At 41.6% G+C, this 19395-nt stretch overlaps 1 protein-coding gene across 2 annotated transcripts in view; it reads left to right on the top strand.

Annotated features, from left to right (window-relative positions):
* The window catches only part of Sv2c (synaptic vesicle glycoprotein 2C), a 183415-nt gene that overhangs the window by 89673 nt on the left and 74347 nt on the right, over positions 1-19395 (top strand). For both annotated transcript variants that reach the window (XM_036206940.1, XM_036206941.1), the window contains exon 4: positions 14521-14672. In XM_036206940.1, the coding sequence (XP_036062833.1) occupies positions 14521-14672 (152 nt within the window). The remainder of the gene's footprint in view (positions 1-14520; positions 14673-19395) is intronic.

Here is a 19395-nt window from a genome sequence, read left to right as displayed (position 1 = left end):
CCAGTGTCTGTGAGGAAGGATACCACTACATCGGCGAAAATTGATTGTGAATATTTCTTACAGTCTTCCCCAAAGGTGATGACTATGCCTCAAGAAAAACAAAATAAATAAAATAGGCTTCTCAGAGCTTACTGGATGCTGGCTGGATCCCAGTAGACCAAAGTGACATTGTAGTCTGCCAGTCAGCATAGGGGCTTTGAGAAGGGAGGTGATCAGTGACAGTGAGCTCAAGTCTGGCTCACAGTGGGTCAGGAAGTCGCCAGCTCCATCCTGTGCCTGCTGGATTCTAAGGTTCCAGAATATTCCCCTGGAAAAGCTATTCCTGGCAGTGGCAGAGTCTCACTGGCAGAGCATCAGCCCACCAGGTCCATTCATTGCAAACATCACAACATAAAAAGAAGTCCTAGGTCACCGAGCCCACACCATGCATGTTGCAGATTTATAACTGGGAATGGCTATACTCCTTCTTGTTAACTTGCAAACATCATAATTAAGTCACCCGTACATTTCAAATCCAAGGCTTAGGTGTCTTGCTGTGAATGTTGAAGGGACTGGAGGGAGGTTTGATTTTAGGCTGAGATTTGCTGCTGTCTCTAAATAACCAAATATGCTCCTGGCATGTTCTCATCTCCCTCTCCGCCCCACCCCCTGGATAGGAACACACTGTGAGGATCAGAATGAATAGCCTCCAGCACCTGATCCTCCTGCCTCAGCATCTCAAGTGCTGGCATAACAGGTGTGTGCTACCATGCTCAGATTTCTGCTTTGTTTTTCTCTTTTCACCAAGTCACGTCTTTGGTGTTTACTCTTAGAAAATAAATGTGTCCAGAAGACATAATCTTTGTGACTTCAAATGTTTATTCTGTACAAAGATAGATTTTCCTGCTGGGTACGTCAGTGTTTGTTTGGGTGAGGAATAGGATCTCACTAATTGTCCATCTGTTATTTATTTCCTCAAATGAATCTCACACCAAGGCAACACACGTCCCGCTTCTCCTTTGTTACAGACAATTAGAAAGCTGGGAAATGGAGTTGGCACCATTAATTCATTTTCATTTGCCCCAGAATTAAATTATTTGTTTCCAGTCACTGTTAATTAAGGGAATGATAATATGTAGGATGCCAGGCAATGTCAGAATCAGGAGCTGCTCACTGAGGACCTGGCACCGTTGAGCATGATGGTCAGGGGAGGAGAAGAGCAGCAGCCGTGAAAGTCAGAGTTCTTTGTTTCTGTGCACTAGAATGAAAGAAGAATCGTGTCCCCCAGTGTGAGCGGAGCCCAGCCACAGCACCTCATAGCACTGTGTGGTGCTCATTAACTGACTGGATGACAGGAACACTGTGGCCGTGTGCAATTCCTTGCCACTAACCAGGATTCTCCCAGGAGCTTTATTTTCACAACTGCTTTAAAAAATTAGACATTCAAAAGTATTTTCCTTAATTAGAAAATCAAAGCTCAGATAGGCTGTTGTTTTTCCAAATGATCTATAGCCCCTGGGTTTTCTGATTTTTTAGTCGGATTTAGAACTATACAGTTTTCCATTCAAAAGTGTTTTTCTCCTAAGAAATAATTTACTGACCACATTGAGAGAGTGAAAATTAATTTTAAAAATTTTTAAGATTTTTAAAATGTCTTATTAAATAACCAAATAGTGCTTGCTTTGTGAGAAGTTAAGGGTTCCACAATGCAAATTGACTCACCTAAACCTCATTGATCCCCATTAGGAAATACTATCATGCATTTATGGTTGTCTATATATTGTAGGTGAGGACAGTAAGGCACATGAAAGTGTGGTAACTACCTGAGGGCACACAGTGACTGATCTAGCCAGGTTTCAAACCGAGGGTGTCCAGCTCCAAAGCTTGTGGTCATAACCAAGCTTGCTGTGTCTGAGACTCAACCAGAAATGACTCTGATTGTGTGTGACACCAAACCTCAGACATGATGGGTGCTTCTAAATGTTGTAACAGATCAGTTCCAGGAAGATCTCTGACCTCAGAAAACTGAATGGGAAGACATTTCCTGGCATATGCTTGAATCTTTAATTGAAAAATAATATCAAACCAAACTATACATAGGGGATTAATGTTTTCTTAGAAGATTTGTTGTTCAGTATGGTAACCAACTGGCCACAGGTAGCTACCAAATGCCTTAAATATGGCTTACCCAGCTGCAATGCGTTTATTATAAGTGCAAAGAGCTAATACTCCAAAATATGAAGACTTGGGGAATATGAAAAAAATATTATCTCATGGATAATTTTACAGTTAATATGTGTTAAGTAATAATACTTGATAAATGAACATATTAAGGTTAACCTTGTTTTTTCCCCTGGTTTTAGTATCTCTTCTAGAAAGTACATAATTATGCATGTGGCTCTGCTCACTCTATTATTTCTTTTGAAAGGCACTATCTTAGACAGTGCCTTTTACAAGGCTGCCTGATGCTAAGGTTGACCTTTTTAGCAAACTTTATCTCCCAGTCTACCCTGTGGTAAAGGTAATGTTGATCCCAGTGGGAACAAAATGAAGCAAAATAGCTTCCACACTCAGAACATCCCGTGATCACACATTAGCCTTATGCACCCTTTACATTCATCCTTAGAGCCTCTGGAGGGTGGAAACATTTTGTCTACAGCTCTAGCAAGTGGTGGTCTGCTTCATGCAGAGCTTGAAGGGGCAAAGGGGAGATGGAAGGATGGTAGGTAGATGGGTAAGTAGAGATCTAGAGGGAGCGTGAACAGAAGATGTTTTCCACAAGTGACTGATTGTATCAGTGTGCTTTTATAATTTCTCACAGACAATTATAATAATCACCTCTGTCTTATTCTTAAGAGCTCTACGAACTTTTGTATACAAGACAGTTTCAGCATCCTGATCTGTGGCTGTGCCTTTTCTCCCTGAGGCACCAGGCTGCTTCTGCAAGTGCATATGTATCCACAGATTTAAAGGCTTGGGGGAACCAATCTGACTATAAACAAATTAGAAGAGTTGCACTAAAAATTTTTTGTTGTCATCTTTTGTTAGCAATGCACAGATCTGCCCAAATTATGTTTACAAATCAATGTTTTCAAATGACCAAGTTTCCTACAAAACACCATCTTTATAGTTTACAAAGTGTTGAGAAAATAACTTCCTGTGTCAAAAATATTATTTTTTTATATTATGGTTTTGGTGACTGGAGAACTAAGGCTCTCCACTGGTGGAGGAGATCCTTTACCAGTAAGTGTGCCTGTCCCAATTATTTTGATCTTGATTAATTATAACAAATATGTGCCTTCTAATCAACATAGTACCCTTGTCTTCTGTGTCAACCTAGCCTGCTCAGAGAGTTTCTGGTTTGTGCTCTTATCTAGACTAGAGCAGCCTTAAACATGGATGTGCAGGTGTCTCTCTGGTAGGAGATGGGATTCTTTGGGTATATGCCCTAGAGCAGCATAATTACTTCATGTGGACATGCAAAATAATACAGCCATTATGGAAATCAGTGTGAAGGTTCCTCAGGAAATAAAAGTTAAAAATAGATGTTGACATCTTTTGAGCTATTACTTGGACATTTTTATTTCTGGATGCAGTTTAAAGCATAACCAGTTGCTTCCAGATTGCTATGGCAATACAATTTGCCTGGCATACAACATCTTCCTTTTTGTTGACTTTAAACTAGGAATAAAAGGTTATTTTCCAAGTGCATTATTTGCGGCTCTGATGCCTGACACAGGCTAGACCATCCACTGTTCTTTGTATATGCCCATAATACTTGTCTTAATAAAAGCTGCCAGGTCTGCCTGCTCCTGGTGGGTTTTGAGCCTTGCTTATCATCTATGTGGGACATGTGGCTTTACAGAAATACCTCAGCCTCCTTAATTATGTTCTCACATAATTTCCCACTTCCTAACAAAAATGGAAGGTAGAGAGATTATTTGAAGGATTATTTAAAAATAACATTGTAAACAAGCAATAACTAAAGTCATTAAAGTATTCTTTATATGTTTTGTGTTTTATACACACATATACATGTGTTTGTGGGTATGCTCACACATTGGGTGCCTAAGAAGAGACCAGAGATTGAAGTCTGAAGAATAGTTTTCCTCTGTTGTCTGTCTGCCTCTTTTTTAAAAGTAGGATTTCTCACTGAACCTGGAGCTTACAGTTTCAGCTAAATTGTCTGTCCAACTCTTTGCCCACAATCCACCTGTCTCTGCCCATCAGTGTTGGAATTATAGGCTTATGTTGCGAAACCTGGCTTATTACTGAGGATGCGAACTCAGATCTTCCTGGGTTCACTTTCCCCACTGAACCCTTGCCTGAGCCCCTAGAGTGAAATTATTCTTTGTCACTTGTTTACTGAAGAATTGAAAGAGGAAGTAGAATCCTGTGGTGGTTTGAATGAGAACAGCTCCCATGAGCCTCATATATTTGAATGTTTGGTCCCTAGGTGGTAGAACTATTTGGGAAGGATTAGGAGATGTGCTCTTGTTGGAGGTGGTGTGCCACTGGGGGCTTGCTGTTTGGGAGGTTTTGGTCAATAACTGATTGATTCTGTTACTTTTGGGTCTATGGCAAGGCAGTATACCAACAAGCAGGTAGCCTGTGAGAGTGAACTGCTCGCCTCATGGAAGCTAGGAAATAAAAAAGATAGATCTTGGAGGAAAACCTACAGCCACCACTTTACTAAACCAGCATAATCCCTAACTACACTCTAAATATTTGTCCCTACGTCCACAGATAAGGGAAGTCCTCACCCTCATCAAGGGAACTTCTCTCTGCCACAGACAGAGACCACTACAGAAAACCACAACCAATCAAAATGCAGCATTGTGGAGCACAGTCCCAAAAGATGCACCTGAGGCTCAGGGAACACTGTAGAAGAAGGAGCAGAAAGGTTATAAGAGCCAGAGGGTCAGGGACTTTGCTGTAAGATTATTTCTTCTACAAATGTCAGAAGCTACACCTATAACATCTCACCAATGGGACTGCCTAAACATGAGCAAAATAAGGACAACAACAATAGACATCCCAAAGTGGATGGGGGGAAAATACAAGGCCTCCACCCTACTTAAAGAACTACCCAGGAAGAAGGAAGTAATTTTAAGAAAACAATGACCACATTCCCAAGAGGTGGGATTGGAGGTTTTTGATCATTTAGTGAGTTTTGGATATTGTCATTGTTTACAATGGTTGGTTACAAGTTGTTAATTGTTAATGGTCAGGAAAAAAGCTGGAGATTAGATTTAGAGGTTTTGTTTAAAAAAAAAGAAAAAGAAGGAAGAAAAGGAAAAAAAGAGAATATATAGATTTGAAGTAGATCATTGAATCTACTCAGAGAAAAAAGATAAAGTAATAATAGGATAAATGGGTAGATCATTGAATTTACTCTAAAAATAAAATGAGGAAGATATAAAAATGACAAAAAGTAGATTATTGAATCTATTATGAAAAGAAAAAAAGAGAGACTATGGATATGATAAGACAAAAAGGGAGATTATGGAATCTACTTTTTAAAAGGAACTACCTGTTTTAAATAGGTTAAGTAATGAATTTTTTTTTGTCTGAGTTTATCAAATGTTACTGGACTGGACATTGTTAATATATATAATGGAGACTTTTATCTGAATCTGTCAAATGTTAGTGGACAAGACATTGTTAATGTAACTCTTGACTGTATATATTATATAAACTTACTAGATAGTTTTTCTTGTATTAGTTATAATCTTTTTAAATTTTTAGACAAAAAAGGGGGGAATGTGGTGGTATTGTGTTCCCCGAAATATTGTGCACCCTAATAAACTTATCTGGGGTCAGAAACAGAACAGCCACAATATTAAACATAGAGGATAGGCAGTGGAAGCACACGCCTTTAACCCTAACATTCCAGAGGCAGAAATCCATCTGTTCAAGGATATAGCCAAGCATGGTGACTCATGCCTTTAATCCAAGAAAGCGAGCCTTTAATCTCCGGGAGTGATGGCAGAAACCAGAAAGATATATAAGGCATGAAGACCAGAAACTAGAAGCATTTGGCTAGTTAAGCTTCAGGCTTTCAAGGAGCCGTTCAGCTGAGATTTATTTGGGATGAGGACACAGAGGCTTTCAGTCTGAGGAAACAGGATCAGCTGAGGAATTGGTGAGGTGAGGAAGCTGTGGCTTGTTCTACTTCTCTGGTATTCCAGCATTCACCCCAATAACTGACCTCAGGTTTATTTTTATTAATAAAACCATTTAAGATTCCTGCTACATCTGGCGCCCAACATGGGGTGGTATGAATTCATGAAAAAGCTGCTTGCCTGTGGCCTTGTGGGCCCCAGCTCAGACCCAAGCTACACTCAGCCCGCTGTGGTGGTGCAGGCCCATAGGATTTACTGAAGGAGGCAGAGCCTACAGGTTTGTTTTCATTAATAAGAACTTTTAAGGTTCCTGCTACAGGCAACTAAAGAAAGCCAAGAGTGGGAGTCTTTACCAGGGGAGAACACACCAGTTGACCACCCCAATACCAAATAGTCAGCCCTGAAAATATACATACAAGCAACAGTGTACAGACTGGGCAGGTTATAATTAGGAATATATATATATATATACATACATATATGCACATAAGAACAATTTGTGAAAAATAAAGAGGCCACAAATTTAAAAAAGGGCAAGGATGGGTTTATGAGAGAGTTTGGAGGGAAGAAAGGGAAGGAGGAAATGATGTAATTATATTGTAATATCAAAAACAAAAGAAATATTTTAAAAAGACTGGAAGATGTTGGTTCAAATACTCCCTTCCAGAGCACATCCCCCAATAGCATGACACCTCCAACTAGATTCCACCTCAAAAGTTGTATCCCCTATCAAAACTGGGTAGGCTGAGACGAAGCCCAGAGTGCATGGGCCTTTGGACAAAACTCATCAAGCCATGGCAGCCAGCATAACTCAGTGTGAACATATATGCCACCCCATCCCACCCCCACCGCTGCCCCCAATCTGGACTGGAGCACTGAGGGATCAGGATGGTCAAGCTTGTGTGGAGAGAAAGCTTAGACATCTTCTATCACCTGCTACACTGTCCTGATTCAACTCACATAACTTCTTCCTGTTTCCCAAAAGAGGGGGAATCTTGCCTGCAAGGCTGGTGTGTTCTTTGTCTTACATAATGTCTCACTCATGACTTCATCTTAGGTTACTGAGAAAAATAGGTAAATATGTTCTATGATATTTAACCAAATTGAATCACACACATACCAAGGTCTGTGCACTGGAGGAGAGTCCCAACTTACTCTAGGAATATGTTTCAATCTATAACTTCTTATATTATATAATAATTTTATAAATATTGTTGTAAAAAAATCTTAAGTTAATGTTACCTACTAAAATTAATATTGTTAAATTATTTGAAATTTTATTTTCCCAACTCTAAGCTGCCAATTATTGATATTCAGTTCATTTGTGCATATTTATATACATTTATTGCTGGATAATTTTCTCCCTGTACAATGTGGATTTCAATGGTTATTTCTTCTGTGCCTCCTATTACCAAGGATAATTAAGATTTGACATTTTTGGAAGCTCATAGGAGAGATTTAATGTCTGATATTGAGGAAGTTCCTTATAAACCACTCTGCTCTGACTGCTTCATTTATGTAAACATTCCATCACAGATTAGCTTTAAAGAAAGGAGGTTGAGCAGCTTTTAATAGCTAGCTATCATGATATAATGAACAATAAGGTTTCTGTGGTAAGGGAATTTAGGGATGTCTCACCCATCAAATAGTATGAGATAATTACTTAATCCTTGAGTTGTGGATTTTTAAAATATGAAAGCAATTATATTTTTCACATTAAATCTCCCTTCATTGTAATTGTTTCTCATCATTAGCACTGTTAATACTTTGGGCTGCATAATTCGTTCTTCCTGAGGACCTGTCCTATGCATTGAGAGATGTCTAGCATCCTGAGTCCTAACAACTCACATTGCCCCTGAATAGCTCTAGACATCTGTAGACATCCACAGCCATGGGTCAAAGGAGAAAAAAAAACAGAAGCAAAAACACTTTTAAGAGATACTGATAGATATATGGACTGTGAGCACTCCCACCAAAATATTTATCTCTGGTGTGTTTTCAGCAACTTTATCCTAATGTGGTAAATACCATCACCAAAAACAAATAGTTAGTGTGTCGTCCCTCGTAGTTTACCTTTCCAGTGAGCATATGGATTTCATTATGTTCTCACACACATGCATCCTCGTGCTTTGCTCACGTCTGGCCTTCTACCTCTCTCATCTGCCCCACCCCCATGGTCCTCCTTCCTCCTCAAAGTGTCTTCCTTCTGCTTGTGTGTTAAGTCTACTGCTCTGTTCTTTTATTTCTGTATTTGAGAGAAAACATATCATATTTGTCTTTCTGAGTCTTATTTATTTGGCCAATCACAAATCCCATAATCTCATTCTTCTTCATGGCTGAATACAGCTCCATTGCGAATATGCACCACACTTTATCCTCTCACAAACAGAACAGCTCCCCAAGGAAAGAAGATCGCCCAGCCCAATATATTAATAGTTGACAGGTGGTTGTTCTACATCTTGGCTGCTGTGAACAATGTCACTTTAGACACAGAAATGCAGGTGTTGCTTGGTATGCCAGCTTAGATTCCTTTGTTATAACACCAAGAAATAATATAGTTGTATTGTATATGGTAGTTTAATTTTCGTATAATGACTGACTAACTTGCATTATCACCAGCAATGCCTAAGGATTCCACTTCTGCCTTCTTGTGGTCCATATTTATTATTGTTCATTGCTGTTTTTCTTTATGGTAAATTCTGATTAGACCCTCACTGAAAATGTTGCAGTAAAACAGCAAAGAAAACCTTTTTTTTTTTTAATTTGCAAACATTGAAGGCTGGGTAGGCTGTGGGCAGCTTTATCTTGCCATCACCAGTTTTTGTATAAATTAAATTATATTTGCAAGACATAAGTACATCTGCTTTGCCTCTTGCCAATAAATTTTTATTGATGGAAATTATTGCAGCTACAACATTTTTAGGAAAGACATCCAGGTGTTTTAGAAGCTCCTAGAATGTCCATTAGGATTTCCCAGCATCTTCTGATCAGTCCCAAGTGAACTCTTTCTGGCATAAGGACCAACAGGGCATTTGAGAAAAGGTTGGTCATGGTGACCAAGGCACATGGTACCTCAGGAACACTGGAAGGTAGGCTGGCTCACTGCTTGCAACTCAGCAACCTCAGCTTCTTTGGTGGTCAGATTGACTTGGAAAGGGGCATGTGCCCTTGTTTTTCAGGATGTTTAAGTCATCAGAACAGCACATTCCAGGAGGTCTGGTGCACCTACTTCAACATGGAAGAGTCTGAAAATCTTAGGAGTAAATGTGGATGCATGCTCACTGGGCCAGGTGATGAGACACAAAGGCATACACCAGGCAGTTTCCCCCTTCACTTTTGAGACAGACAACATGGCAGCACAAAGGATGGTTTTCCTCTGAATAGAGTAGGCTACAGATGATGGCAATATTTTCTCTAAAATAGATGACCAGTCCACAATAAGAGAGTGAGTGTTTGGATTGTTTCATAGATCTTGGAGAATAGAGAATTTTACAAAAGATGTACTGGCATCCCACACTAACCCCTCAGGTTCATTTACCCTTAATTAGAGTTCTTTGCACCCTGGTGTACAAACAGATTGAGAATCATCCATGCAAAAAGGACCATCTTAGAAAAAGGCAATGCATCAAAATGAGCTTGATTACTGAATACATCATTTTTCTCTTTTTAACTCTGACTTATTGAAAACTAACAGGCAGTCTTAAAATTTTAGTCATGTTGGAGTACATTTATCTCAGTTTCAGGGTGCCTGGCATATCTTGGCATGTAATTTTGCTTTCACGAAGTATGAGTTATAGCTGTTCCATTCAGAGTGTCCAGAATCCTGAGGAACTATTAATTAGGATGTGAAGAGTCAGTCAAAACTAGAGCTTCTTTTATGCCCTGAAAACTGGTGCCAGGGCTAGAGACATGGCCCAGTGGTTAAAGGCTTTTACCATATGTGCAAACATGAGGATCTGAGTTTGAATCCCCCAAAGCTATGTGAAAGCTGGATGTGTATTGTAATGAAGCCATTTAAAATCTGTTCAGACATTGTTGAATGTTAAAAGTGACCTCGCATGAGCTTCTCAAAAAGCCAAGCAGAATTATGAGTCCACTGAGGTATGGAACCAGCCAGTTCTCACTGCCTACCACATGCATGTTTCTTGTTTGAGGATTTGGTCGGTGGAACTGGGACCAGCTTGCTGCCCATGTGTGTGCTGATGTTAACCACCATGTGTTTCATCAGAATACTTTTGCAGTTATCCCTCTAGGAATTTTAGATAGTCACAGTGTTCACAGCCTAGAGAAAAAGAAAAAAGGCTTTATGCAAGGGACTTACTGCTAACTCTTACCAAGAAATGCACTGTGGGTCTGGGGAATACTGTTGAGTGGTGTAGTGCTTGCAAAGCATGCATACAGCCCTGGGATTGATCTTTAGCACTAGAAAAGCAAGCAAAGAAGGAAGGGAGAGAGGAGGGTAGAGAGAAAGAGGGAAACAAAAGAAAGACAGATACTATAGCCCTTTACAATACACATGAATATGTGTATAGATGTACATGTAACTATATATGTTAATGTATACCACAAATGTTTATAGAAGCAAAGGCTTCATAAAATGGACTTATGCTTTTCCTTATTCCTTGAATTACAATCAAATATCATTTTTTTCCAAGTTGAAGAACCAATGAGTTTTATTGGGGATACTTATAAAAGTATGGGTGAGGGGTCACTGACAGAAGCAGGGATGACACAAAGACAGCTGCTTTACTGAAACCCACCTCAGCATGGGTGACAACTCACAGAAGCCGGGAAACATGGAGCACACTGCACAGCCTGCAGGCAGCTCAATAGGTTGGAAAGTATCTCTTCTGAGTGACTCTGGTCTAAGCCTCTCCCAGGCAGCGCCGCTGGTTTTGGGCAGGGAGGGGCCTAGTGAACCTGGTCAGTTTTAGGAACTTCCTGAAGCTGTTTTGGAGTCATTCACCTTTCTGCTTCCCCAGCTTCCAGCAGGATGGAATGTTTCAATCTTGGAGGGAACTGTTACACAACACCTGGAACTGATTGAAGAATCAGTACCCCATACAAAATGGCTGAGTGCTTTACATTTCTTCTGAAATATTTGAGCAGTTACAACTTTACCGCCCATACCATTAACAGAATGACAATGACATCATCTCTCTGAGCACCTCTCCTCGGACAGAATTCATAGGACAGACAGATAAAATAAACTGAAGTTTTATGTCTTCAGTGGAGGCTGTAACATCAAATATCGTTTCTATCAAATTTTCTAAGATGCTATATAGATTACTAAATTGATTTCACAGCTCATAGACTGAATACACTGACCTGAGCCGTCTGCCCGTGTCCACAGTGGATGACTATAGCATCATTGTAAGCAAGGACAGATACTTAAAATGGTGCCATATTTTGACCTCCCAGTTAACACAGAGAATTATATGTCCTGTGGTTCATTTGGTCAGGCCAATTTGCTGCAGAATGACCTTTCCTGAAATTGCATGCTGAAGGCATGACTAATAGTCCTTTATTGTATTAAAGGCTCAACAAAAATCAGTTGTTAAATGGATGGACATGTTTTACTCTTTGACATTACATTATTCGAAATGTCAATAGCAATTTACCTTATGGTACCATAAATGAATGGATACATTATTTCAGGCTCTATCTCTAGGTGCTGGCTCTACACCCTGGTTTTATTGTTTGACATCTTTACATATATGTGTGTGTTTACATACATACATACGTGTGTGTGTGTGTGTGTGTGTGTGTGTGTGTGTGTGTGTGTAGTGATATGTAAGTAAAACTTTTATGTCTTACTTTAAGTGGAATGTATAGTAAGGCCCTTGTGTCTGGCTTTGAGAGAAATGTTTCAGCAAAGCCTTTGCTATGTTTGGGTTGATCAGTAGAGGCTGAGACATTGTTTTGACCTGTTTGAACCTTGAAGAACTGTCGTCTCTCTGGAGAATCTGCACTTGGTGCTGGGTGAGAGCTTGCAGCTGCACCGACCTTGGTTCTAAGACACTCCTGGCAAACCTGGCTAAACACTCCTGGCTGGCCATCATCACAAGAGACTGAGATGTGTGGGGGTTGTCTGCTCTCAAGGGGAGCAAGAGCAAGAGAACTTTGGTAGTTGGAAGCTTTCCCAACCTCATTTAACCTTTTATATATCTGAATAAAGTAACTAGAGTGAACTAGCTGGGTGTCAGTCTTTTCCAAGAAAGCTGAATGCTCTGCTCCTTGGGAAAATGAAGACAGCATCTTGACACTCTTCTCTCTCTACTGCAGCCCCTACACCCCAACATCAAACAATATGTATGTATATATACATATACACATATATACATATACACATACATATATATACACACATACACATATATACATATACACATATACTCATACATATATATGCATATACACATACATATACATACACACATACACATATAAACATATACACATACATATATATACATATACACACACATATACATACACACATACACATATATACATATACGCATATACTCATACATATATATATACATATACACATACCATACACATAACATATGCATATGTGTACATATACACATATATGCATATATACATATACAATACACATATATACATATACACATACATATACACATATATGTACATATATACATATACACATACTATACACATATATACATATACACATACATATACATATACACATATATATATATACAGACATGTATATATACATATACATACATATACACATACACATATACATGTGTGTGTGTATTTGGGTTTTCAAGGCAGAGTTTTCTCTGTGTAGTTTTGCAGCCTATCCTGGAACTCACTCTGTAGCCCAGGCTGGCCTCGAAATCACAGAGATCCTCCTGCCTCTGCCTCCCGAATGTTGGGATTAAGGTCATGCACCACCATCACCCAGCCTAAAACAATATATTTAAGATAATAATTTGAAGCAAATAAAAGTAATATTTTCCTGAGGCAGTTTTTACAAAATTTAGGCTCAAGATTTTTTTGAAATTACGATGGAATCTATGATTCACCTACCTACCAGACTAGACAAAATTTTAATCGTGTGGCCTTTTACTTGAGAGCCTTTCACCTGAGGAGGATGGCCACTTGTCTTGCCCTATCTTCAAGTCAGCTGGCCCTTCTTATCAGGACCCTCTCCTGGCGGGTGGAGAAATACCTTAGTGGTGGAGAATGCTTGCTACTCTTCTAGAGGATCCGAGTTCGGGCAGACGCCCCTACGTGCGTGGTTCACAACCACCTATATATAACTCTGTAGTTAGAGTTTTCCTACCTGGCCCACAGTCAGGACAAATCTCTCTCACCCGCCAGTCCCACAGTCGCTCAGACCCAACCAAGAAAGCACACAGAGACTTATATGACTTACAAACTGTATGGCCGTGGCAGGCTTCTTGTTATCTACTTCTTCTATCTTAAATTAACCCATCTCTGTTAGTCTATACTTTGCCACATGGCTTGTGGCTTACCAGTGTCTTTACATGTTGCTTCTCATGGCGGCGGCTGGCGGTGTCTCTCTCCAGCCTTCTACTTCCCAGAATTCTCTTCTCTTTGTCCCGTTTATACTTCCCGCCTGGCCACTGGCCAATCAGAACTTTATTTACACAGAGCAATATCCACAGCATAACCCAGTCCCAGGAGAGCTGACACTCTCTTCTGGTCTCCAAGGGTACCCACACATATGTACAAACACACACAAATAAATAAATACAGTAAAATCTTCCTTTTTAAGTCAGAGGAATGAACAAAAGATCACATTTGGTACATTTATGGCACAAACCCTTATGTTTGTACTCATTCAGCTGTCCTGTCTCCTGAACAATGGTGAGAACCAATCTGTCAGCATGTCTGCCATCACATCACTCCATCAGGCTACAAGATCCATGCTGTGGGGTGGCAACCAGGGACTAAAGATTTCAGACAGTCCCCTAGAGCTATTTACAGCTGTGCCCAAAATTCCCAACAGTCATATGGATGAGACACACCACAGTGTTTCTCTTTGCTTTAATGAGTCAAGGTACTTATTTAAAAACAAAAAATGTTGTAACTTTTAAATGAATATCATGTAGACTATCCAGCACTGAGCATAAACCTCGTCTGAGCTGCAAGCGAAGCTGTAAACTGCACGAGTGGGGTGACACTGCCACCTGCTGCCCACATAGCTTAATTGCAGTTTCAAGTTTGGATGAGGCAGTCATGGATTGGCCTTGGGCACATATTAAAAAATGATAGAAAATGCACATTGCTTGCTCTGTCAGGAGTGGGAAAGAATATGAATTGTTAGAGTCTGCTTTGGATTAGCCCTTCCTACCTCACGTTAGCTGTCCCAGGCCCAGCCTCATGTGTTCTCTGCACTTCTTGGCAGGATTGGAGGCGCCATTCCTACTGTGTTCTCCTACTTTGCTGAAGTCCTAGCCCGGGAGAAGCGGGGTGAGCACCTCAGTTGGCTCTGCATGTTCTGGATGATTGGTGGAATCTACGCTTCAGCCATGGCCTGGGCCATCATCCCGCACTACGGTAAGGGGCTGGCCACGTCTCCATCTGCTTTCTCTCTGTCCCGAGCCTGGCTTGGGGACAGTACTGTCCTTGTCAGGTGTCTGCCATTCATACTGCTCAGGAGGTGTTTCTTTCCATGGAAAGGTCTATGTAACATAAGACTGTGTCCAATGGTCCTTTGGGCATATGGATAAAACAGGCAAGAGTCCTGTACCTCTCTTGCACAGCGCTTCTGGTCACCTCGGCCACCATTTTCCCCACAGCTGCAACTCCTTCAGTCTAATCCATCTCTGACATTGACCTAGGTTCAGAGACAGGTCCCATAGGTTGAGGACTCAATCCCGCGTGACCAACCCATTTCCAATGCTTCAGATGCCAACTGCAAGTCCAGGCCTCCTCTGACTGACCAGCTAGACTGACCGTTCCCCAACCCACCTCCTCACATTCAGCTGATTCCTGTGATGGCTCACAGATCCCGGGGAAATGCCTACCTTGAATTTCCCAGTTTGTTATCAAGGGTGTTACAGAGGATGCAGGTGAGCTGCCAGATGAAGACGTGGGGAGGGTGAAGGGCCTCCATGCCTTCTCCAAGTCCACCTTTCTCCCTGCACGTCATGAGTTTGGCAGCGTGAAGCTTCCAGATCCCATAGTTCATGGGCATGGTCAGTTACTAACCCAGTCTGTAGCCAGAGGACACATAATTGTGGTATGTCTTTCTGGTGGCCCGCTCCACCCAGGAACCCATCAAAACGAGCCTCATCTGAACAAAGACAGTCCTATCACCTAGACAGTTCCAGAGGATGAGGAGCTCTGTGTTGTGAGCTGAGAATGAAGTCCCACCCTTTAGTTCTCCTTCCTCGTCCTTGTACATTGAGTTTGACTTCGGGCTTCTGTGGATTCCTATACTTCACTCTCTGTAGATGAAGCAACTGGAAACTTGCGTCTTCTGAGACTGACAGAATGCAGGCTCTTTACTGCTCAGCGAGGCAGGAAGGGCATTTGCTGAGCAGAAACTGATGAGAGGGTCTGGGGAGTGTGGACAGGCGGTATCGCCACTCCCATGGTGCACACCATGGTCTCTGAGACAGCACTCTTGCTCCATCCCCATGGAGCTGTCTGAAGACAGACAGAGGCTGACACACAACCGGCACCTGTGTGTGTCTGAAATGTATGGCAGCCTCAAGAGAGATGGGAAGTCACGTCTCTATCCATGCTGCTGGCGGTTGGTGTGGGCACTCTGGATCATGAATGCCCTGTGGAGGGTCTGTGTCCCTCCTGGATTCTGTGGGAGTCTGACTCCAACCCTACATCAGGCTTGATAGCTGAGGTAAATGAAAGTAGTAGCCTCACATGAGCAAAGTGTTGAAATTAACTCTAATATTGTGATTCCTGGTAGCAAATACGGTTGGGACTTCCACCTTAAAAAGTAAGGTATCCTCTGGGTGGGCACAAGTATAGCCACATTCATCATTTTTGCACGGGTTTCAGGGAGATAAGTCTTTCTCTGTCTTTCTGTCTCTAGCTCTCTATCTCTTGTTCCTCACTCGCTCTCCTCTTTCTCTCTTTCCTTCCCTCCCTCCCCTCTGCCCCGACTTAGCCCTCTCTAAGCCATCTTTTTCCTTTGTCCCATCCTCTCATGGCATCTCCACTTCTTGGCTGTAGCCAAACCTCTCTGGAGTTCCTTGGCTCCTAGGACTGAGTGCAGGTCCCGTCCCAGCCTTCCCTCCCATGGTATCACTCAGAGGCCCATCTGCTGGCCTCGCAGTGAATATATATATTAGCTTCTGCAAACTGCTCGTGTGATCGCTTTTCTTTTGCTTTCCCTGCTAGGGAATCTAGCTCTTCTGACACACACACACCCCACTTCCCTGTCTTGCAATTGGGCATGGTCTGAGAACTCTTTTGTTTGCCAGCCAAGGGTGGCTAATACACAGGAATCGTCATATGTAAGCTCTTTCATTTGAATATCAAAAAGAGCAAATTGATTCATCTATGACTAACCCATCTATCAAAACGAATCCATCTCTAACTAATCTGACTCTAACTGGATTGATAGAAGGTCACAAACCACAAAGCTACATGTGAAAAGTGAGAATTTGACAAAATGAAATGTCTGGGGCTGACTTTAGTTTTGATGTGGGTAGAACCTTGAAAAATAATGACCTGGATAGTGAACCAGTCCCAGAATATTACAATCTTAGGGTCATATTTTCATGAATTCTTTCCATAAGTGTAGAACCAACAACAAATTCCCTTAGTCAGTCCTGTCTGTGGATTAGAACCAGTGGGGAGATCTTTGGGAAACACCCTTGTGCTCTTGAATTTGAAGAGTCTTGTTTGCCTTTTAAAAGTTAAAATTCAAAAGCTCCTATGTTGACATATCTCTGCAAATGAGGTGGCTGTCCTATGGGTAGGTTTCTTCAGGTGCATTCACTCACAGAATCCCTTAGCCGGATGTTTAAGAATTGTGTACAGCATTCTGCACTTTCTTGTTAATGTTCTCAGTAAGTTTTCTGCTTCCCACAATCAAATCAGATCCGCTAGGCTAAGGACTCAGTGCTGTTTTTATTCTTATTCTTTCTAGCATAAAGTAAGTATGGCTGACAAATACAAATTATATGCAGTTAATGTTCACAACCTAACTTTGTACACATGCAAGATGGCTCAGCCAGTAAAAAGCTCTTCTCATAACCTGAGTTAGACCCCTGGCTCCCACATGACTCCACAAAGCTGATCTCTGAACTGAACATCGGCACCAAGGTGTGCACACATGTACACACACACCATAAAATAAATGAATAAATGCAGAGGTGTTTTTAAAGAAAATAGAAGATTAAATGTTTAGGGAGAGGCTTTATATTTTCACTGGAAATTCTGTTTGGTATAAATAATCAGAAGCCCATAGAAATAGGAACAGGTCATTTGCTCCTCCTCCACTACTCCATGCTCTCTCACCGATGAGATTTTTGAGGGCCACTATCCTTGCAGGGCTGTGTACAGAGGCATTTGAGAGCGCAGTGCAGTGACTTGATGTTAGGTGTTGATTTTCTCAAACGAACAACAAGGTTTGGTCTGGAGGGGAAGTGCGGATCATCAACATCCACATTGCAGATGCGTTTCAGGTGATGAGTGCACACACATTTGGATGGCTCATGCGCACCAGGCTCTCTAGACTGCCCTGAATCCAGCTGCTTTTTCCTGCCCATAGGCACCCATCAGTAGGGAGCCTGGGCCTGACGTCACTGAGATACAGTGGCTCCACCCAAGCCCCTGAGGCAAAGCAGATCTTAAGTTTGGCCCAAGGATTCTGAGTGGATTCTTGAGCAGTTAGATCCACCGCCAGTGGGTTTTGATGGCTTCATGGCCTGGTGAGTTAAGGCATGAGCTGCTAATGCTAGAGGCTAATGCTAGATAATGGGATGGCCTAATTTTTGGACCAGCATCAGATTATGATGGCACTTTCCCTTACATCATCAGTAGTTGGTAAAGTTGAAGCTTTACTTAGAGGCAGATAGTCGCTAATACCTGGAGGTTTCCAGCATAAAGTCGCTCACCTATAATCCTAACACTAAGCAGGGCTAAGACAGAAGGATTGCCATAAGTTCAAAGCCCTCTGGGCTATATAGTACATTTCAGCACAGGTTGGGCTACAACAATGAAGCCCTGTCTAAATTTCCATCTCCTCCCCCTTTCCCCTGCCCCTGCCCCACCAGCTAACTGGGTCTTAAGAAAGCATCAGGCTTTGCGTCATGTTCCAGACATCCCCATGACTACCACCTGCACTCAGGAGCTGCTGGGCTGTCCTCTTCACTCCCAGTGGCTGAAGCATTTCCAGTAGAATGAGGGATGGGGAGCAGACAGTAAAGCTAGGGAGAATATCCTGGCCTCAAACACTAGGTCCCGATAACAGCTGCGACTAGGTGTGGGATGTGTGGCTATCCTAGGCACCCATTCTCAAACCCAGGTTTCTGATGCCAGTGGAAACTTGGCTACCAGCACATAAAGGAACAGGCCAGGTTTTCCTGTTTCAGAAATTGTCATTACCATGATTGCATATATCCACGGACTATAATATTTATGTTGATATTGTTCATAATGATTATATCACTTCTCTCTTTCTATCATAAGAATTCTGAGACTCAAACTCCAGGGTCCACAGCAAGCACCTTTTCCCACGAAACCATGCCACCAGCCCCAGGTTGATTCTTTGTTAGTACCTGTGAACCACACAGTGACAAACAGAAACTTGCAGGTGGTTCTCTGTTATGCTGATATCATTTCCCTGGATGTAAACCCAGAAGAGGTTGGACCCTGTGTGCACTTAGTGTTACATTCTGGAAGCACATTTTTTAAAATATTTTTTTAGATTTATTTATTTACTCATTTATTGTCGCATATGTATGCATGTGCACACATGTGGTACAGCACATATGTGGAGGATAGATGATAACTTACAGGAGTCCTTTGTCTGTGTCCACCGTGTGGTCATGGAGATGGAAATCAGGTCAACATGCTTGGTGGAAGGCATCTTTACCAACCAAGCCAACAACACCAAAGCTCCTCAGGCATTCTACACTGTTGTCTGCAGTCAGTGTACCATGCCCGATTCTAACAACAGTGTTCAAGAGCTCCCTTTTTCTCTCCATCCTCAGTGGCATTTATTGTCTGTTCTAGGACAGCTGTTCTGACTGAGGCGATGGTCTCCCTCTGAGTGTGGGTGGTAACAAGCAGTGTTTTCGGAAGC

This window comes from Onychomys torridus, chromosome 15, assembly GCF_903995425.1.
Source record: "Onychomys torridus chromosome 15, mOncTor1.1, whole genome shotgun sequence".
NCBI classification, from domain to species: Eukaryota; Metazoa; Chordata; class Mammalia; order Rodentia; family Cricetidae; genus Onychomys; species Onychomys torridus.
This window is presented reverse-complemented; position numbering and strand designations above follow the sequence as displayed.